Genomic DNA, 21,449 nt, shown 5'->3' on the forward strand with positions numbered 1-21,449 from the left:
TTTATCTAAACAATGCTTGTATCATATCGTAGTAGAGTTCAGCACTAATGATTCAAGTAGATGATAGAACACAGAGTAAGTTAGTAGCGGAAGAATACTCCGCCACGAAGATCATACACGGCAGAGTCCGAGCGTACCGAGGCTCTCCCGCGTCCTCTGGCGATTCTTAGAGGAGAGCTTCCTCCCTGACCCCGCAAACCGTCTCCTTACTACGAACGCCGAATTTCTTCATTCACATCGTCACATGTCACGCATCGGCATATCTATCATCTTCACCTCTATGGAGTAGTCGATCTTTTATTCTTTCTTTTTTATCTCTTCATTTTTTGGTTATTTTCTACTCGTCTTGCTCCTACACCAGTGTATTCGTTCGATCTCAGCGCCGGCGAACGATCCGATTAGTCCTTACTGCTACATTCCAAACTTAATCTGCCCAAGATGGTTGTCAACGACGAATCCATCAATATCCGTCCACTGGAGTACACTCCAGTGGAAACCATCCAGAAGAAAGTCGCTGCGGCGCGAGACGCCTTCTATGACTCCAAAACTCGACCAGTGGAGTTCCGAAAACTCCAGCTCCGGAAGCTATACTGGGCGTAAGCCACAACCCAACGTTAATCGTGGATACCTGCAGACGATTACAAAACTGACGAATGAACAGCATCCGCGATAATCAAGATCGCATCTGTGAAGCGCTGGCGCGCGATATGGGAAGACCCTCATACGAAACTCAAGTAACCGAGGTCATTTGGCTACTAGGAGAGATCTTGTTCACTCTGAAGAATCTCGATAAATGGCTCAAGGATGAACCCGCTCCCGATATCCCTTTCATCTGGAAGCCACTAGCCCCCAAGATCCGAAAAGACCCCATGGGTACTGTTTTGATTATCGGTGCATGCAACTACCCCCTCCTACTCACAATCTCGCCACTGATCGGTGCTATCGCCGCCGGTAACACCGTTGTGCTCAAACCCAGTGAACAGCCTGCCAATGCGGCTCAGGTAACGCAGGAAATCTTCGAGTCTGCTTTGGACCCTTCCTGCTACACCATTGTCCAGGGTGCTGTTACTGAAATGCAGGCCCTCTTGGCCGAGAAATGGGACAAGATCTTCTTCACTGGTAGCCAGAATGTCGGCCGTATTGTTTCCAAGGCCGCTGCACCCCACATGACCCCCGTTGTCTTGGAGTTGGGAGGTCTGAACCCTGCCATCGTCACTCGACATGCCGATCCCCGTATTGTGGCTCGTCGACTACTATGGGCCAAGACCATCAACGGCGGACAGACCTGCACAGCTCAAAATTACATTCTTGTCGAGAAATCCTTGTTGCCTGCATTGGTTGACGAGCTCAAGAAAGCATACAAATCTTTCTACCCTAGCGGCACCAGCAAAGGACCCGACTTTACACGTGTTGTCAATGACAAGGCATTCCAGCGTTTGAAAGCCATGTTGGATAACAGCAAGGGTAAAATCCTCATGGGAGGCACCATTGACGAAAAGGAGCGATATATCGAGCAGACTTTCATTGAAGTGGACTCTATTGAAGACTCAATGGTCATCAACGAGGCCTTCGGTCCCATCTGCGCCGTCATGACTGTCGACAGCGTCGACGAGGCCATCAGTCTCGCTCGCAAAGTCCAAGACACCACACTCGGTGTAGCCGTCTTTGGTAACTCAGCAGACCACCAGAAAGTCATGGCCGGTCTTCGATCTGGCGGCGTTTCTCTGAACGACGCCCAACCACACGTCAACACTCTCGCCTTTGGCGGTGTCGGCGAAAGTGGTACTGGCGCCTATCGTGGCCGGTCCAGTATTGACGTCTGGTCTCATAAACGTCCGTACACCAACACACCAAAGTGGATGGAATCCCTGCTCGATGTTCGCTACCCGCCATATACTTCCAGCAAGTTACGAATGGTCCAGATGTCGATGAGCGGCACGCCAGACTTTGACCGGGAAGGTCGCCAGAGCCGATTTACTTGGCTGAAGTACATTATTGGAGGAACGCCAACATCGTCCGCGGTTCGTGTCGCTGCTTATGCCATCAGTAAGTAATAAACTTTCTTTCATTCCCTTTGTATGCAATGCCTTCCAGTCTTCATTCATACCCCCTGTCATTTTATTTGAGATCTCTGCTTCAATCCTTTGTCATCATCTAAACATCAATTTCTGTGGCCAGATGATCAATCTACCACTACCAGTGGTGATTCGCAAGCCAAATGAGCTTCTCATTGAGCTTCTCATTCAAGCTTGAGGCTGTTGATCCGAGTCAATTACTTCCTACACGCGCTATCTGTCCTATCTATGGACGAATCAAAATATACCAAACAAAAAGCTATGATTTGATACCCCTTGTTTGAGCTACTAATATCTAATACCCTACACTCTCTTTGGATCTCATTTCTATATCTGTCTCACGTATTTGTCTATTTTGATCTTTCCATCGACTCTTTGAAAAGGGAAAGAAAATGTCCTAACAAAATCATCTTTTCCTTCATACAGTCGTCTACCTCATCAGAGCATATCTGAAACGAACAAGCAAACTTTGATCCTGTTTCGACAAGAAACAGAAAAAAAGAGGGGAGAAAAGGGAGAGAAAAAAGAAAAAGAAAAAGAAAAAGCCCCCTCAATCAGGAAAAGAAATTTGTTTCGTTTTTGTGTAAACCACGATTTTGGCAATGAATGTTGGATTTAGAAATAGTGTATGATGTATGTACATTTTATCGGAATTTGATAGCTTTTTGACCTTTCGATTGGGTTCCAGCATTTTGAGATTATGGCATCTAATTAAATAACAATATTCCCATCACTGCAATGCTTCGCACTAATGCACAGGATATATAAAAAAAACCATGACTAGCTCAAGACCAAACCTAAGCGCATCCAAAAAATGCTCCAAAAGCTCTGAAGTTTCGTATTAATCAAAAGACTAGAACCGCCGTTCAATACCCCTTCGACTAACACACAGGTATTTTACACCTTTATAAGGTCGTACACCTTCACCCAATCCCCGACTCTTGCGAGAATCGATGTTTATACTGTCAACTCGGATGCCGGATGGTAGCCACCCTTTAACCGAGAAGGATACCGTCGCAGATTTGGGCATGAGAGCGGAATGGACTTGTTCTTTGCGGGAGGCGCTTTCTTTGAATGGCGGGTTATTTGTAGTGTGATTGTTGGCGGGGGTAGAGGGAGGTGGTGTGGAGGTTTGCGATGAACTTGGCTTGTCTGAAATCAAAGTCGATTGTCCTTCAACAGCGGCATTGGCTTTAGACTCCTTTTTGGATTTTGATTTCTTCTTCTTCGTTTTTGTGGACTTTGGTTTTCGCGGTTTTGATGATTTGCCTGTAGGGTATGACTCGGATGCGTATGTTGTAGGGTCTTGCTGATAGGGATCACCATCATAGTAGCCCTGTAATAATTCTTGACCAGCTGCAATCTCTGCCTCGGTTTCATCCAGATCATCTTGGTAGCCGACAACTGTGCAACGTAGCGTCGCTGTGCCGGATACTGATCCGCTGTCTTTGGTGTATATTCTCCATTCTAGGTAGTCGTCGCCGGGTGAATAATCTGCTTCACCGCGGCTTGGGCGCATATCTGTTATATTTCGGACTGCTTGGGGTATAGGTACGTGAACAATCACTTCATCAAGGACAGGAAGTGCCGGACTCCCACTGTTGCTCCCACCTCCTAAGAAGGACGGCGTCGAGCTCCCGGAACCAGTACGCCCTGTATTCGGCGGCCGGACGCCTGGGAAACTTGTATTTAGTGTCAAACGAACCTCAAAATCCTTTCCGCTTGGTCCCAATGACTTTTCTATAGCAACAAATGCGGGCAAAAACAACTTCTCCATATGTCTCGGCGGCTCATCAATGCTCGGATCAATGGGGAGGAGGTCGACTTCATATCCTGCAAGTATAAATTTTCCGTCTGGAGGCACGAAACTCAGTTCTCCGGGTCGCTCTCTCCAGCGCGCAAGTCGAACGCAGGGATGGAATACGGGTAGTTGCATTTTTTGATTGATCGCCCGTTGCCCGCCGGGCGTCGTGAGCATTAATAGAAGATCGGGAACACCAGACACTTTTGCCGTGCATGCAATTGTCCCTGAAGCCAATGCGGAAAGAAGTCGTCCGGACGGAGCTATGGTTACCGACAGGGTTTCGATTATATCAACGTATATCTCGTTCGAAGTGTGCCGCACGCCTGGTCGCCGCCATGGTATAGCTGGTCCCAAAGCGGATGCAGCTCTGGGGTTTGGTAATTGCGGTTTGAGGGGATTGAGTGCTGCTGTACTCGGAGAGGCCGCACTAATTAAAGACTCCTGTTAGCATGAAGAAATCCAAGCTACTAATGTTGTCATTCTTGTACCGTGGTAATCCAACACCACCCAGAAACTTGTTCATCCAACCTGCAGTCTCAACATTTTCTTGCAAAGCATTGATTTCTGTATTGCTGACCAACCCCGCATCACACATCTCCGTCAAAAGCTGCGCGACTACATCGTAATTCGATTGTATCTTAGTCGACAATAGAGGGGCGCCGACAAACTCCTCTAACACGTCGACGACTCTATGTAAGAATTCGAGAACAAGGAGGGGTTCCGTATCGACATCGCTCGGAGAAAGGAAAAGTAGATTCGAATGTGATATCGAAAATACCGTTACGGCAGGAGAGGTCTCTGTAAGGTATATCAAGGAGGGTCGTGGTGCGGGGTGTGCGAGGTACCGCGATATGAGAGAGGATGCGGAGGGAGGCCGAGACCGATACACATGTTCTAGAATCGGTACGCTGATCAGCAGTTAGCGGTGATGCGTAATAAAATTCCAAGGGGGAAATATACTTGTACTCGTCGTAGATATAGAGCGCTCTAATGGCGCCGTTCATGGTGGCAGCGTCTGGGGGTAGATGTAACTAACTACTCGCATGCCTATGACGCCGCCGTCTCGGTGATATTTAGGCATGCCGCAGCTAAACAAATTCTGCCATGATATGCCGCCTATCCAGCTTACTATGTAGTACAGTGGCGCAAAACAGCAGCATCTTCTCGACTTCACGAGGGACTCAGTCGGTTTTGGTTGCTAAAGAGCTAGGTTCTATTTAATAATCCGTGGTGAGTGTTGTTGCTGGTATTTTATTATGCCTATTGAGGTTACTAATAAAATCTTAAATACAGCTGCTACAAACAACTTGAACAGCAATACGAAGCAAGAAATCATCCAATCCCACGTTCTACCATTCCGACAAAATAGTTATGGCGTCTTCTAAGGCTCCCTGGGAGATGAAGCCCGAAGAGGTTGGAAAACAGATGGCAGCACAAGATCAATACGAAGATTGCTTAGCATGTCGAATCACTGGTAGAAAACCACCGAAATAGTCACCTGCTAAAACTGGTGCTAATCGTTCATCTCACTAGGATCCGCGGCATTTATGGGACTCGGAGTGTATAGCTATTACACAGGAATGCGGAATCTGAAACAACAAGAGAAAGCAATCATGCGAAGCGCAAGCAAATATAAGATGGGCTCAAGACAGCTCGGCATCGCAACATTATCTGCTTCTCTCATCGGAGTAGGACTTTACAGGGCATTCAACTGACGCAAAAACCTGGTCATGATTTACGGATTGTATTATTAGAAAAGTCTCCTTCATCTACCCGATATTCATGTATAGTATATAAAGTCTAAGAAATTGGGTTCTGATACAAGACCGCCAACTGCGAAACAGCCTATGATGAATAAAGACTCCTCATAAATGCTAAGAATATTCCTTCACTTCCGCTGGGTATCACAAATGCATCAAGGAAATAAATGCATATCATCGTTCCGTCGTGTGTGTGTGTGTGTGTGTGTGTGTGTGAAAATGCCTTCATGTAAATCGTCCTCGTTTGCCACCGCCAAAAAACTCGCGTCCATTCAGACCCGAGATGTCGAAGAAATCGGGAAATTGTAGCTTGCGCTTGCTTCCTAAGCTTGTCCCATGCCGAATATTGTTGTTGAGACGGCCGGAAGTTCGTGTGTTTCGTGAAAATATGGATACTCCCGTCTCGTCTTGTGGGGTTGAGGTCACGGATACAGCATCCGATGCTTGCATGTCAACCTCTTGTGGAAAGACTGGAAACGTAGGACCGGAGGTGAATGTGAAGACAGGAGGTTTCGTAAACGTAGTATCAGCGGGGTCGGTAGGTTGGGTCGTCTCGGGTTCTCGGGGTCGTTGCTCGTCAGTATCATGATCCGTTCGTGATTGTGTATTCTCCGAAATCTGTCGTGATTGATCGTTGTCATGATGTTCCTTCCGATTAACTACCGGCGATGCACTCCGCGCTGGCTTGTCGTCATCCTCACTCTCACTGTTGGCGGGAACTCCGTCAAGTCGTTCTGTAGCCCATTGACGGACCTGCCAACCTTCACCATCCCCTAATCCAAGATGTTTTCGGTCAAGGAAATGCAAGAGATCTTCGATGGCTTCCTGGTAACCTAGCTGTTTTGCCTGTGCCTGGTCTGTGACAGCACTCTTATATAGGTTCGTGACCGAGAGAGCAGCAGCTTTGAAGGCCTGTAATAATTGTTCGGGTGGTTGGACGTGGGATGTGGAGCTGGGAAGCGAGGTATTCAACGATCTCATTGAGTCCATGATGGGCAGTGCTGATGGGGGGACCTTTGAACGATCTGGGTTGCTGTCGAGGGGCCTTCTCCAAGAGGCCCGAGCTTAGAGAAAAATCGAAACACTTGTCGAGAAGTTGGGTTTGAAACGAGATACGAAACGACAGAAGGATGCTTCTCGCTTAGATCAAGACTCTTATCTCTATCCACATACGCAAGAAATAAGGAACAAATCAAGAAAGGTAGCCACAGACAGGACCGTCCTCGGCAGTATGCAGTTGGTAGTCAGAGAGGGACCAGATGACCTTGACCTGACTAGTCGTTGATGGCAACGGATGAATCAGGATTAATTCTTTTCCAGTTTAGTTAGTCCGCTTTGTTAGTGTGATTCTGAACTTAGACGATCCGTTGCCACGTGATCGGTCGGTCAGGAGCATCCCGCACTATTCCCAATCGGGCCTATCACTATCCGATCTTTCGGCAAAACGATGTTCCGGAAGCACTGCTGAGTCAGTAACCGCCGCCAATCATAGCGCGTCTTTTCCACGCGCCTGTCCTAGGAATTTCCCATTTGCCTTCTCTTCGCGACCTCTAACGACTTCAATTCTTTCATCAACTCCGCTGTCACTGATAGACTACCGTACACGCACGCACGATTACTCGGATACGGCCTATTACTGTGAGATTATTGTGCGATACATTTTCCCGGGAGACAGCAAGATCGCCTGAGCTATATAGCTCGATCTACAGTTGAGCAAACTTGGACCAGTGTCGATTCGATTTATTCGCTTCCAGGGCGCTACCACCGCCACCATGGCGCCCTCACGCAACCTTCCCGACTCAGATGCCTCATCAATGGTGGACACGCCGATGACTGACGGAAACGAGTCGGTTGCACGTATTCCAGTCGACGAGCCGGACTATCCCATGGCCGTATGTCGATTCTCTGAGAGTGTATCAATTTATATTTAGAGCTTCTGCTAATTTTGTCTTTCCTTTAGGATTATCAAGACACTCCGGACTACACAGTATGATACAATGACGTCCCACGAAAAATGAAGCTTTGAATGAATAGCAGAATTAACATGAAACGATAGGATTCGGATACCAACCCCAACACAACAGCAAGCAGCATTGCAGGCGATGTCGCCCATTTGGATGGACGGAAGCGAAGGTCCGAAGCTTTTCAGCTCAGAAAAAGTGTGCTTGGCAAGCAGCATGGGCGATTGGACGAGTCAAAGGTTTGCCACATGGAGTTCAATTTTGATAGTTCAGATGTCTAACATTTCCTCTTGTATAGGAAGACGACTCAATCAGACGATTTCGATACCTTCTAGGCTTGACAGACCTCTTCCGTCACTTTATCGAGACAAATCCGAACCCGCGCATCAAAGAGATCTTGGCGGAAATCGACCGACAAAACGCCGACGAACCCACCAAGGCGAAGGGCTCTTCTCGCAAAGGCGGCGCTAGTAACGACAGGAGGCGCCGTACCGAAAAAGAGGAAGATGCAGAGCTTTTGAAAGATGAAAAGAGCGGTGGAGAGGCAGCCACCGTTTTCCGCGAGTCTCCGGCCTTCATTAAAGGAGAGATGCGCGACTACCAGGTAGCCGGTTTGAACTGGTTGGTATCTCTCCACGAGAACGGCATTTCTGGTATCCTTGCAGATGAGATGGGTCTTGGAAAGACTCTGCAGACTATTTCTTTCCTTGGATATCTTCGACACATCTGTGGCATCACCGGTCCACATCTCATTGCAGTACCAAAGTCTACTCTGCACAACTGGAAGATGGAATTTGCAAAATGGACACCGGAAGTCAACGTTATGGTCCTCCAGGGAAGTAAGGAAGAGCGTCATGAGCTAATTACTGAGCGCCTCGAGAAGGAGGATTTCGATGTCTGCATCACCAGTTACGAAATGATTCTCAAAGAAAAGTCTCATCTCAAGAAGTTTGCTTGGGAATATATCATCATTGACGAAGCTCATCGTATCAAAAACGAGGAGTCTTCACTTGCTCAGATCATCCGTGTCTTCCACTCCCGCAATCGGTTGCTTATTACCGGAACGCCCTTACAAAACAACCTACACGAACTCTGGGCTCTGCTTAACTTTTTGCTGCCAGATGTTTTTGGTGACTCGGACGCATTTGACCAATGGTTCTCCAATCAGGAGTCTGATCAGGACACTGTTGTGCAGCAATTACACCGTGTTCTCCGACCATTCTTGTTGCGCCGTGTGAAGAGCGATGTCGAAAAAAGCTTACTTCCCAAGAAAGAAGTCAACTTATTCGTTGGCATGTCGGACATGCAAGTCAAATGGTACCAGAAAATCCTCGAAAAAGATATCGATGCTGTGAACGGTGCTGCTGGCAAGCGAGAGTCGAAGACCCGCTTGCTCAACATCGTGATGCAACTGCGCAAGTGTTGTAATCATCCTTATCTCTTTGAAGGGGCCGAACCCGGTCCACCATATACAACGGACGAGCACCTTGTCGATAATTCGGGCAAAATGGTTGTTCTAGACAAGATCTTGAACCGTATGAAGAAGCAAGGAAGCCGTGTCCTCATCTTCTCCCAGATGAGTCGTGTCCTTGATATTCTTGAGGACTATTGTGTTTTCCGTGAGCACAAGTATTGTCGAATTGACGGTTCAACGGCACACGAGGACCGTATTGCAGCGATTGATGAGTACAACAAAGAAGGCTCGGACAAATTCATCTTCTTGCTCACTACACGTGCCGGTGGTCTCGGTATTAATCTTACTACTGCAGATATTGTCGTCCTTTTTGATAGCGATTGGAACCCACAAGCCGATTTGCAAGCCATGGACCGCGCTCACCGTATCGGCCAGAAGAAACAAGTGGTCGTTTTTAGATTCGTCACGGAACATGCCATTGAAGAGAAGGTCCTCGAGCGAGCCGCGCAGAAATTACGACTAGATCAGCTCGTCATCCAGCAAGGCCGTGCCCAGCAACAAACAAAGAATGCTGCATCCAAAGATGATCTATTAGGAATGATTCAATTTGGAGCTGCCGATGTTTTCAAGAGCAAGGGTGGCACGCTTGCTGGTGGAGCTGAAATGACTGATGATGACATTGACGCAATTTTGCGCAAAGGTGAAGAGCGAACGGCAGAGCTCAATAAGAAATATGAAAAGCTCGGAATCGATGATCTCCAGAAGTTCACTTCGGACAATGCCTACGAATGGAACGGCGAAGATTTCACAAACCGCAAGAAGGATATCGGTATCAGTTGGATCAATCCCGCGAAGCGAGAACGCAAGGAACAGTTTTACTCTATCGATAAATATTATCGTCAAGCTTTGGCTACTGGTGGACGCACTGCTGATCCCAAACCCAAGGTGCCACGTGCTCCTAAACAAGTCTCTATTCATGATTGGCAGTTCTTCCCCCCGCGGTTGCATGAACTCCAAGAGAAGGAAACGGCCTATTTCCATAAAGAGATTGGCTACAAAGCTGTTCTTGCTGAAGGAACCGACGACGACCTGAGTGAACGCGAAGCCAATCGAGACCTCGAACAGCAAGAAATCGACAATGCAGTACCCTTAACCGAAGATGAGCAGGCTGAGAAGGCCCGACTTTCCGAAATGGGCTTCTCTCACTGGAATCGGCGAGACTTCCAGCAATTTGTCAACGGATCTGCCAAGTTTGGTCGGACGGACTATGAAGGTATAGCTACCGAAGTTGACAGCAAGACTCCCCAAGAAGTGAAGGAATACGCCAAGGTTTTCTGGGATCGCTACGACGAGATCAATGACTACCCCAAATACATTCGTGTCATCGAACAAGGCGAGGAAAAACTTCGCAAGAGCACACATCAGCGAAAGATGCTTCGAAAGAAGCTGGATATGTACCGTGTTCCACTACAGCAACTTAAGATCAATTACACGGTATCTACCACGAACAAGAAGGTATACTCTGAAGAGGAAGATCGATTCCTCCTCGTCATGCTTGATAAACTAGGCAAGGAGGAGGATACCGAAGGTATTCAACTCTTTGAGAGGATGCGTGAGGAGATTCGGGAAAGTCCTCTTTTCCGATTCGACTGGTTCTTCCTCAGTCGAACGCCAGTTGAACTCAGTCGTCGCTGCACCACATTGCTCAACACAATAGCTCGAGAGTTCGAGCCCGAATCGAAAGCCAATGGGGAGAGCAAAGGCCGCGTCCGCGATCGCGCCGAAGAGGATGCTGACGAAGAGGAAGAAGAGGCGCCCGCCAAGAAGAAATCAAAGAATGGAGCTGTGGTAGTAAGTTGACCCCAAGTCCCTTTTTTGATCAGTTATACTAATATGCCTATCAACAGAACAAGAAGCTCAGGGGTGTCAAAGCTAGCAGCAAGGGGTCATCAGCAAACACATCCAGGGCTGCCAGTGTATCGTCCAATGTTCAGACCAGTAAATCGAAGAGCAAGAAGAGATGATAGGTCAGAGCTTGGTGTATGTCTCAATACTGTATAAGTTTGATGTTTCTGGGGTTCATGTCGTTTGTTATTAAGTTACTGTCCGTTATGCTTCGAACTCGGCTGAATGTTCTGTTCAGGTTGGCTTACACTGGCGTTTGAGTATGTTGAAGGGGGTCTTTTTGTAGAGCTGCAACTTGCTTGTTGGCAAATATCATGATGACAAAATATTAATTACTTAACTATCCACTTAGGTATAATTACATTTATCCTATCGAAATCGCAGAAGGACTATTTCATCTAACTCTAGCGCGATAAGGGGCAAGTCATAGTCCCGACGATCCACGAAGATTTTTCCTTATTCAAGCATTTGAATTCAAGTTGCCGAGTCACTGCTGTCTCGTTCAGATGTTATGAATAGAAGAATCTATCAAGTGCATCAGGTCATAGGATGTGCTCATTCTTTCGTCCACCGCCGGTAAGGAACTGGAAGCATACAGTCGGGTAGTAGAATTTCTACAAGGTGGGTGTAATGCTCTATACATACATAATTAAAGGACGAAGAACTGATTTTTTGGGTACCTAGGTAGGGCAGACAAGCCACAGAGCATAGAAGTGGAGGTCACGTCTATTGAAAAGATCGTAGTATCTTGATGGTCATGACACGGGAACCTTCCATGTAGGCAAGTTTTAGGAACGTCTTCAAATTTTCTCTCTTGAATTATGAGAACATTTATTTACAGAGGATGCCAAGCAGTTGCCAATACCATTGGTTCTGTTCTGTCTGGCTTACTAGAATGAGGCTTTCACTCAGCCTCTTTAGCCGCCAGCCTTGTCACGACTTCAATCTAGTACTAGAGTTCCCCACGGCTTTCATCGGCTCCTTGCTCTTGAATGGGACATCGGCCAGAGCCCTGAATCAAACCTAGAAAGATACCGAAGCAAAACCTGCACGTAAAGAACTCGCAAAGCAAAAATGAGTTTTGGATACAGCGCGGGGGACTTTGTGTCTCTTCTAGAGTTGACGAATCGCGTTCGAAAACGATTTGTCCGGGCTCCCATTGAGTTTACAGAAATTTCTGAAGAGTAAGTAGCCACGCCTCAATGGGGACCATGGATATTACTAAGTTGTCGCAACCAGTGTCAAAAAGTTAGGAGTCGTTCTCCAAGATATCGACGACATCGAATCTGAAGAAGGCTTGAACCCCCGGCAGAAAGCCTCAATATCCCAGATCAGCCAAGCATGTCATGAAGTCTTTAGGGAGCTAGAAGACATGCTTGACGAGTACCAGGAGCTGGGTCATGATAAAGGCACTCTTGGTAAAAAGACCCGGCGTGTCTGGAAAAGGCTACAGTGGGACCAGTCGAAGATCAATGATTTTAGAAAAAGAATCGATTCATACATGATTTTATTCAGTAATGTGATTGCGACACTGAATGGGTACTGTAACCCCCTCTTTTTGCGCGTGATTGTTCATCATAGACAGATTACTGATAATGGATAGCAATGTTATACTTGCGGTGAAAGAGGGCGTGGACCGACTGTGCCAACAGCAAGCAGACAAACAGAAACAAGTTATTCTTGAATGGCTGACAGCAACTGACTACACAGCACGACAAAACGACAATCTTAGTCAACGAGCAGAGGGTACGGGCCAATGGGTATTGAAGAGAGACGAGTTCAAATCATGGTTGAGCACCATGCAACAAACGCTGTTTTGTCTAGGTATTCCGGGAGCTGGTAAAACGACACTTGCATCGATTATAATCGACCATCTGGAGCAGAAATTTGGCGCCGAGTTTAATGTCGGGATTGCGTACATATATTGCAATTTCCAGTCTGCTTCTGACTCGAGTATTCAAGATTTACTCGCGAGTTTGTTGAAGCAACTTATCCAGAGACGGCCAGAATTACCAAAAACAGTCCTTGATATGTATAAAAACCATAGAGAGAGGAACACGCGGCCAAGGACTGATGACCTATCCTCATGCCTACGATCCATGGCCGCTGAACTCTCGACGGCTTTCATTATAGTAGACGCTCTGGATGAATGTGGCGATTCTGGGCTGTGCAAGGAACTTCTGCATGAAATATTTACCCTTCAAGCAGAATGCAATATAAGCTTCTTGGCCACCTCAAGACACATTCCGGAGATTATGGCAGAATTTGATCGGAAGACATGGTTGGAGATTCGCGCGCATACCAAAGATGTGAAGAGATATCTTAGGAGTCATTTATCAACTTTCCCATCGTTTTTATTGCAGAATCAAGACCTAATAAACGAGATTATCACTACAATCACTGAATCTGTTGATGGAATGTGAGTCATGCTACCAGACTGACTCCTGTCCCCCTCTGACTATAAGCTAATTTCTAATCAGGTTTCTCCTCGCAAAATTGCATCTCAATTCTTTGAGAGGAAAGAGTTCACCAAAGGCCATACGGACTGCACTGAGAAAACTACATACTGGATCAGATGCGTATGATTACGCATACAAAGATGCAATGGAGCGAATTGAGCAACAGGGAACGGAGAAGAGAGACTTTGCCAAAAATATCTTGGCATGGATTACCTGTGCGAAGAGACAATTGAAAATAAACGAGCTTCTTTACGCCGTTGCTGTGGAGATTGGTTTGCCTTATCTTGATGAAGACAATCTCTCCGACATGCAATATATGATATCTGTGTGCGCTGGCTTGGTAGCAGTCGACGAGAAAAGTGGCATTATCAGATTGATCCACTACACCACGCAGGAATACTTTGAACGAACATGGAAGATTTGGTTTCCGGAGGCGCATCGAAATATAGCCATGGTTTCTCTCACGTACCTCTCCTTTGAACAGTTCGCCACTGGCCCCTGTGAGGATTGGGAGGAGTATAGAGACAGGTTAGAAGGAAACCCGGTCTACGAGTATGCTGCGCGATATTGGGGATACCATGCAAAGGAAGCTTACTCGGAGGTGAAGGATCTGGTAGATAGATTCTTTCAATGCGACTCGGCGCTCGCCAGCGCAGCACAGGTCTTGTCCCTTCGTCGAGCTTCCCGAAGCCGTACATTAACAGCTCAAGAAGGGGTATCTGGTCTACATCTTGCTGCGTGGTTTGGATTAGAAGACAAAGCCGATGAACTCTTGCAAGATCCTGGTTATCATGATGCCGCCGACAACAAAGGTCAGACTGCGCTGCATTGGGCCACGCGGAACGTGCAGGCGCTTACCGTTGAATTGCTAATAAGAGGAGGGTTTAACATCAACGTAGCTGATAAAAACGGTACGACAGCCCTGCACTATGCTGCGGGTCAAGGAGATAGGCAGTTGATACAGCTTCTAGTAAGGAACGGCGCGCATTTGGATGTTGTGGACAACGATGGGTGGACACCCTTCTTGACAGCGGCGGACAGTGTGAACATTGCGTCAATTGAAGAGCTTCTATGTTACGATACTGCGATCCAGGCCGTTAATTGGAAGAATCAGAACGCATTGCATCTTGCAATACTTGCCACTAAAGATGAAAGCGCTCGCTTAGTAGGCATGCTTTTGTCACATGGGGTTTGTCCAACTTTATGCGATATCGAAAATATGACTCCGCTTCACTACGCAGTTCGAAATGGAAATCGAAAAATCGTGCAATTATTTCTTGAGGCTGGTGTTGACATCAATTTTGGCATTGCAAGGAAGCGCTGGAGCGAACCCACTAAAGCTGGACGATCTTTCCAAGCGTTCGACCAACCTCTTGAGAGGATAGAAACCAATATCCAAGATGCAGCCGGCCTAACTCCGCTACATTTTGCAGTTTGTGCCGGCGATATTACCATGACCGAATACCTCTTGGACAAGGGAGCCAATCCAAATGTACGCTGTTCTGAGGGTGACACGCCTCTCCATATTGCACTCCGCAGAGGTCTACTAAGCGACCAATATGAAGATGCATGGACAGACGTTGGCTGGGAAGTTGAAAGTTTCAAACCTGCCATCTCTGAGTATGAAGATGAGCATGCAGATGAAGTATACCAGTTCATCGATGAAATACGTCTGGGAGTTATCAAGATGCTTCTTTCAAGGACGGATATTGATGTGAATATCCAAAATGTTCATTTGGACTCTCCTCTGCATACCATGTCTATTTTCTATGGGGAGCCCTATTCGGAAACCATTGTTGCCCAACTACTTCAGAAGGGAGCCGATCCTCTTAAACGTAACAAAAAGGGTCAGACCGCGTTGCACTTCGCCTGTAAGGCAGGTAATTTGGGTGCTGTTACTCGATTTCTCGATGCTGGTTGTTCCATTACCATTGAAGATGCAGAGGGACTGACTGCGCTTCACTATGCCGTGCGTGCCAATAAATATGAATTGGTTAAATCGATCTTGGATTGCTACAAGAACACTGCACCAAGTCTCTGCCTTGCTACAGACAAGCAAGGTAGGACTCTTTTGCATCATCACCTACAATCTCATCTATGCTTCCGCGTATACATGATCACCGTTCTACTAGATCATGGTGTAAATGTGAACGGCATCGACATGAACGGAGACTCGCCTCTGAGTATCTATCTGCGATCATTCAAGCTTGGAGATCGGACAAACATCTGTCATCTTTTATTACAACATGGTGCTGATCCGCTCTGGACGGACAATCGTGGCCAAACCTTAGCTCATGTAACAATGCACAACTGGATAGTCGAGGTTGAGGTCTTGGAACTCCTGAAAGAATATGGTGTAGACCTGAACATGAAGGATAAAAGCGCCAAGAGCATCTTGCATCACGGAGCAATACATGGTTCAATAAGCGAGGAGCTGATTTGCGTTTTGCAAAAATATAATATCGACGGCTTAGATGAAAGAGACCTGGAGGATAAGTCTCCACTCATATATGCAGCAGAAGCGGCTAATAAAGAGCGACACTGGGGCACCTTTAAGTCTGATAGATGGAAAGAGACTTGGGAGAATTTAAAGCAGATGCAAAGCCACAAGCTGGTGCAAGGCGACAGTAGGGGTAAGTATGATATGTCTGTAGGTGTGGAGGAGTGAACGTGGAAGACTGGCTTAGGGTAAAGGCTTCTGTTAACCCAGAGATGCTATAACAAGACTTGTAGCTTTGGGATAATTGACCAGGAAACTAGCAAAGCACATTTGGCTCCTTGTGGATGATATTGTCTACTTTGAAGTTCCTTGGATTATACAGTCGAAGAAGGCACAGTACGTACACATGTAACTATCCATACTTGACACATCTTTACTTAGGTCAACTCGGCAAAACTAACTGGAAGCGAGAATTCACAGGTCCGACTTTTACTGTAAATAAGCGAAAATTTATTACAACAATTTTGACATCCGCTCTGGCTTGCTATGCTTTGCTGATTGAACATTTGCTGAGTTTTCTTGACCAATTCCTACACACTTCCATGGCATCACCCTTCCACTGGCCAGGCGGCGTTCCGCCCGAGATACGCCTGGATCCCAACGGAGACATCACGCCTGACGAGGCCAACGAAGACGCTAAAGGTTGGTTATTGTTTGTTACAGTAGGACTTGAATTTTGATCCTTTTCAACATCCGAGTGTGACATCTAATGTCATCTATTACTCTACCCAGGAAAGATGGGTTCCCCGTGAAGCAGCCAATATTCCCGATCGTGATGGTGATTATGAAGTCCGCCAACGACGGACGCTAGTTGAGACATGGGCAAAGGCAGACCAAGAATTGCGGGATGTAGGCAAGACCAAAAAATTCCGAAAAAAGAAAGGCCACACGCTGGTTGCAGCCCTGTGTATTGATCATAGCCCTACTGCTATCTAGTCCTACCATCAAATGGCGTCTCTTCGAGATGCTCTCGCATATCCAGAACCAGCTCTGCGCAACGTTGATGAATCTTACCCACTCACGTTTTCAACTACCTTGCACTGTGGCGCTGGTGGGCTTGATAAGAATGTATTATTACGGTAATTTACCTATGCACTAATAAGGTTGGTAGGTTACCCCACAGCGGGCCGCTAATCCATAGATAGAAGCTTGTTTGGAGTATTGTTCCTGTATTGCTTGATTCCATTGATGCATGTATTTCATTGCCGATCTCTCAATCTGGTCTTCGTAGATTGACAAAGTATCCATGTTCAAGGTACTGATTGGCTTCCCAGGCGCATCGTGGCTTGGAGACCCCTGTACACCATTGATGTAATTGCCTTAAAAATACAGAATGCTACATCATGATACAGTAGTCCGTCCCGCTATTACTGATCAGGTGTGGCGTGACCCCTAATTCCGTCATTTTGCTGCAGCCAAATGACTCTAAAGCCACAACAACATCTCGACATCTCCATTGTCATCTCGATCCTTGGTGATCACTGGTCCGTGGTCACTAGTCTCCACGATGACTAGCCTGCTACATAGACATAGTCTCAGTAAGATGATGCTAAGATCTAGGCAACTAATAGGTTGTTTCGGTCGATGGATCTACACCCGTGCCACGAATCTTGCGACTAATCTTTGAGATCAATAAATAATAGTGACGAATAACACCGTGAGCAGTGAAACTGATCAACCTTCAAGCACAGCCCTCGACCCCTGTCGTTGGCTGACGCTGACGCCGTCGACTGATAAGGTTGCTGCTAGTGGCGTTTGAGATGTTGCTAATAGCGCGAATGATGACGACAGGCTGCAAGAAATAAGCATCGCGAAGGGATTGTGTGATGGCGAGTAGCTTGTTGTGAACAGACAGCTACACTCGGGTCCAACCCACCTTCTTTCCGTGCGTCAACTCGAGTCAAGTGCTTACTGCGCTTTCCACCTGCTCATATAAACCTCATCCCCCATCCTTCTTTCCCCTTTCTCCTCCCTACTCTTCTTCACATTCACCTCACAATTCTTCCATTTTCAACTCAATCATCTTCAACTCACTCTCACTACGCAGAATCCAATTCTTCATCTAGTATTACACCATACAAAACTACTATCTACTGCCCACCATGACGAGCAAAGTCAGAGTTCTCTTGAACCCCAAGTACAAGCGCAACGGTACCAAATCATACGTCCACCTTCTCCGTAAGTATGGATTCGACACCACCCTCGATGGCCCATACTTTCACGTATCCCATGTCCACCAGCAAGGCAAATTCACCACTGCCGGCCAGAAGACCGTTGGTGGTCGTGTCCGCATCCACCGGACCTTGCAGAAGAAAGTAAACGGCCAGGCAGGCGATGTTCCCGCGGACGATGTTCAGAATGATACCATGTACCTTGCTCAAGTCGGCATTGGTACTCCAGCTCAGACCTTGAAGCTGGACTTTGATTCTGGCTCCGCAGATTTGTGGGTACGTACACGACACGTCTATCAAAGACATAGTATATTAGTGGTGGAATAGCTTACTGACAATATTAGGTATGGTCCACTGAGTTGCCCTCGAGCACCCAGTCCTCTGGATCAGGTCACACAATCTTCGACCCATCCAAGTCGAGCTCCTGGAACTCTTCATCTGGGCAGAAGTGGCAGATCTCCTACGGGGATGGCTCTTCAGCTTCTGGTGATGTCGGTACTGATACTCTCAACCTCGGCGGCATTGAGGTCAAGAACCAAGCTATTGAGATAGCCAAGAACTTGTCTTCTCAATTCCAACAATCAGAGGGAGATGGTCTTCTCGGCTTGGCTTGGGGCAGCATCAATACCGTCCAGCCTCAAGCTGTTCAGACACCAATGCAAAACTTGATCTCCCAGAACCTGCTCCCATCAAATGCACAGCTATTCACAGCTCATCTCGGTGAGGCCACTGCCAAGACCGACAACACCTTCTACACATTTGGCTACATTGACCAGGATACTCTCAACGCCACCGGTAACCAGATCGCCTACGCCGATGTCGACAACAACCAGGGCTTTTGGACCTTCCAGTCGACATCTGCTACTGTGAACGGCAAGACTATTAACCGCTCTGCCAATACCGCTATTGCTGACACTGGTACCACTTTGGCCCTTATTGACGATAACACCCTCAAGACAATTTACGATGCCATCCCAGGCTCCAAGTATGACAGCACCCAGCAAGGATACATTTTCCCAAGTAACACCCCCACTGATAAGCTTCCTACTGTTACTTTTGCTGTTGGTGGCTCCCAGATTGCTGTTCACAAATCGGCGCTCGGTTTCGCCGACGCCGGTAACGGTTACGTCTATGGTGGTATTCAGTCTCGTGGCACCAACCCATTTGATATTCTAGGTGACACCTGGTTGAAGGGCCTTTATGCGGTATGTTTTTGATTAATCCAGTATTTGTAGAAAAGAACAAAGGCTAACATACATCGGTAGGTCTTCGACGTTGGTAACACCCGCTTCGGTGCTGCTGCAAAGGCCGATCCTGATGCTTCTTCATCCTCCTCCTCCTCCTCCTCTTCTTGACTGAAAGATAGCAACGACAAGTCAACGACGAGATCATGATTATGAATTTGTTCTGGTTAAAGCATACCCGCGAAAGGTTCCTAGAATGTCTTATGCTTGCGGTTCTCCGACACATGTGTACTCCTAGTGCTTTCTGACCAATCGGTAATGAGGTTATTGATATTATTATTATGATATGCCCAAAGAATCGCGGCGAGCTATATGCAAGGTAGAATCCCGTAATATACACTTCATGCGGTCGTAGAATACAAATTGTGTGAAATATCGTACAAGACCATAGATAATCTAGTTGAAATCGAAAGATCTTGGAGGAGTCTCTGTTGTAGCCTTGGTCGAACCAGCCGACGTGACCGGCACAGCACTCGCAACCCGAAGAGGAACCCGCATCAACATCTCCATCAACAACGCCGCTGCAACACTAACATTCAGACTATCGACACGAGCAGCATCATTAATTCCCATATCGGGACGGATACGAGCTCCAGGGATGGAGACAAAGCCATCCGCTTGAGCTTTGATGCGAGGTAATAGACCCGTTCCTTCGTTGCCGAGCATGAGGACGGTTGGCGCGGTTGTCAACAGATTTGCACTTTGATTTGTATTATTGGAGGCAATAGATGTTGTGTCATCGGCCAATGTGCCATGAGTCGCGGCCAAATCGGCGACGTTCTCGGGGGAATCAGCAGCATAAAAGCGCCAACCGTTTTCGCGGGATCGGCGGATGAAGTCGACTTCATTGTTGGCTTTCAGTATTGTCATATTTTCGGCAGCGCCTGCACTTGCTTTGATTGTGACTGGTGTCAGGGGCGCGGAGTTGCGGCCTGTCAGGACGAGTGCGTCGACACCCAGATAGTATGCAGACCGAATGACAGCGCCCATATTTCCAGGGTCGAGAATCCCGTCGAGAAGGATGACCAAAGGATATCGAGACTTGGCGACTTCCTCAAATCGTTCCACGCGAGCAATGCGATTACTTGAGCCATTCACCTCAGCTTCCTCGACAGACTGCTTATCCAGACCAACGTCAAAGTATTCATCTGTAGGCGAAGGAACGGACTGCAAACTAGTAACCGGGACTTGCGGCATAGGCGACGCTTCCAGAATAAGGCCGTTGTGAGGACGGCCAGTGCTCATTTTATCCATGATTCTGTCCCAGCCAGCAAACGCCATCTTGACATGTATTCCTCGTGCGAGTGCCAACTTGCGCAAAGCAATCCTCTCAGGACTAAGTTCCTCCCCAGCCGCTTGATATATGTATAGCATGTATAACTTGCGGCGCGTGCATCGCAAAGCTGCCTCGACCGCCGATAATCCATATATAAACTCGGATGCTGGAGTCGTATAGGGTATCGTCTCGGGCACGGTTACGTGGGCCTTTACTCGTTCCGGGACTGCGTCGGTGGGCTCGTGCTGCTTGCCTCGTCTGCGTTTGACATTATTAGCGCCTTTGCCGGTTTTTTTACTAGATGAATCACTGGCTTTGGAGTTTCTCCCTCTGCCTTCCCATCTATGAGAAATGTCGTGCTTCACGGCGTCATCGTTATTGCGTCTGTTGTCTCTGAAGTCTCCACCACGATCAAAGGATGGACGACGAAATCTGTCTGACGGGGTTGGTCTTTCTCGAAACGATGAAGGAGCTGAACGTCTGTTGTCTCGGGTTTCTCCAAAGGATGAAGTACCAGGACGTCTGTCATCCCTTGAAGGGCGGCTATATTTATCTCTCAATGAATCTATAGCGGCGGACTTTCTTGCTGCGCGTGCGATGTTTGAAGTCAGTGATGCATATCGGATTCCTGATAGGTGATGTTTCCGTAATAGGAGTTCGCCAACGGGGTTGATTCTATGACATAAATTCAAGGATCTTTGACTTAAAGTGGTAATCATCGCACCGCTACCTCAGAAAGGTAAAGAAAGACAAACAGAAAAAAGCTCATGAGCATGTGAGAATGATGAAGTGAATATTTTTCCAAGCTCTAAAAAAATAATTTTGTTGCAAGTGGCCAATAGGAACATGCAAAAGTCCACGGAATAACCGGATCAACAAT

The 21,449-nt window shown here is 47.1% G+C and overlaps 8 protein-coding genes across 8 annotated transcripts; 5 read left to right on the top strand and 3 right to left on the bottom strand.

Annotated features, from left to right (window-relative positions):
• Window positions 1–438: 438 nt before the first annotated feature.
• On the top strand, window positions 439–2,548 carry EYB26_004096 (uncharacterized protein; the record flags this gene model as incomplete). Its single annotated transcript, XM_054263390.1, has 3 exons — window positions 439–596; window positions 662–2,046; window positions 2,502–2,548. 3 exons carry the CDS (start codon window positions 439–441, stop codon window positions 2,546–2,548), a joined length of 1,590 nt encoding a protein of 529 aa, XP_054119365.1.
• Window positions 2,549–2,928: 380 nt separating this feature from the next.
• EYB26_004097 (uncharacterized protein) lies at window positions 2,929–4,883 on the bottom strand (the record flags this gene model as incomplete). Its single annotated transcript, XM_054263391.1, has 3 exons — window positions 2,929–4,306; window positions 4,368–4,787; window positions 4,840–4,883. 3 exons carry the CDS (start codon window positions 4,881–4,883, stop codon window positions 2,929–2,931), a joined length of 1,842 nt encoding a protein of 613 aa, XP_054119366.1.
• A 367-nt stretch (window positions 4,884–5,250) lies between these two features.
• Window positions 5,251–5,594, top strand: EYB26_004098 (uncharacterized protein; the record flags this gene model as incomplete). Its single annotated transcript, XM_054263392.1, has 2 exons — window positions 5,251–5,353; window positions 5,413–5,594. 2 exons carry the CDS (start codon window positions 5,251–5,253, stop codon window positions 5,592–5,594), a joined length of 285 nt encoding a protein of 94 aa, XP_054119367.1.
• Window positions 5,595–5,864: 270 nt separating this feature from the next.
• Window positions 5,865–6,629, bottom strand: EYB26_004099 (uncharacterized protein; the record flags this gene model as incomplete). The annotated part of the gene is made up of 1 exon (XM_054263393.1): window positions 5,865–6,629. The coding sequence occupies one exon, from the start codon at window positions 6,627–6,629 to the stop codon at window positions 5,865–5,867; it is 765 nt and encodes a 254-aa protein (XP_054119368.1).
• Window positions 6,630–7,411: 782 nt separating this feature from the next.
• EYB26_004100 (uncharacterized protein) lies at window positions 7,412–11,038 on the top strand (the record flags this gene model as incomplete). Its single annotated transcript, XM_054263394.1, has 5 exons — window positions 7,412–7,531; window positions 7,600–7,626; window positions 7,696–7,839; window positions 7,899–10,865; window positions 10,922–11,038. 5 exons carry the CDS (start codon window positions 7,412–7,414, stop codon window positions 11,036–11,038), a joined length of 3,375 nt encoding a protein of 1,124 aa, XP_054119369.1.
• Window positions 11,039–11,993: 955 nt separating this feature from the next.
• Window positions 11,994–16,814, top strand: EYB26_004101 (uncharacterized protein; the record flags this gene model as incomplete). Its single annotated transcript, XM_054263395.1, has 6 exons — window positions 11,994–12,103; window positions 12,159–12,458; window positions 12,523–13,338; window positions 13,400–16,011; window positions 16,260–16,540; window positions 16,611–16,814. The coding sequence occupies 6 exons, from the start codon at window positions 11,994–11,996 to the stop codon at window positions 16,812–16,814; spliced, it is 4,323 nt and encodes a 1,440-aa protein (XP_054119370.1).
• Window positions 16,815–17,980: 1,166 nt separating this feature from the next.
• Window positions 17,981–19,404, top strand: EYB26_004102 (uncharacterized protein; the record flags this gene model as incomplete). The annotated part of the gene is made up of 3 exons (XM_054263396.1): window positions 17,981–18,325; window positions 18,394–19,254; window positions 19,315–19,404. The coding sequence occupies 3 exons, from the start codon at window positions 17,981–17,983 to the stop codon at window positions 19,402–19,404; spliced, it is 1,296 nt and encodes a 431-aa protein (XP_054119371.1).
• A 285-nt stretch (window positions 19,405–19,689) lies between these two features.
• EYB26_004103 (uncharacterized protein) lies at window positions 19,690–21,288 on the bottom strand (the record flags this gene model as incomplete). Its single annotated transcript, XM_054263397.1, has 1 exon — window positions 19,690–21,288. One exon carries the CDS (start codon window positions 21,286–21,288, stop codon window positions 19,690–19,692), a length of 1,599 nt encoding a protein of 532 aa, XP_054119372.1.
• Window positions 21,289–21,449: the final 161 nt, after the last annotated feature.

Source organism: Talaromyces marneffei, chromosome 3 (genome assembly GCF_009556855.1).
Source record: "Talaromyces marneffei chromosome 3, complete sequence".
NCBI lineage: Eukaryota > Fungi > Ascomycota > Eurotiomycetes > Eurotiales > Trichocomaceae > Talaromyces > Talaromyces marneffei.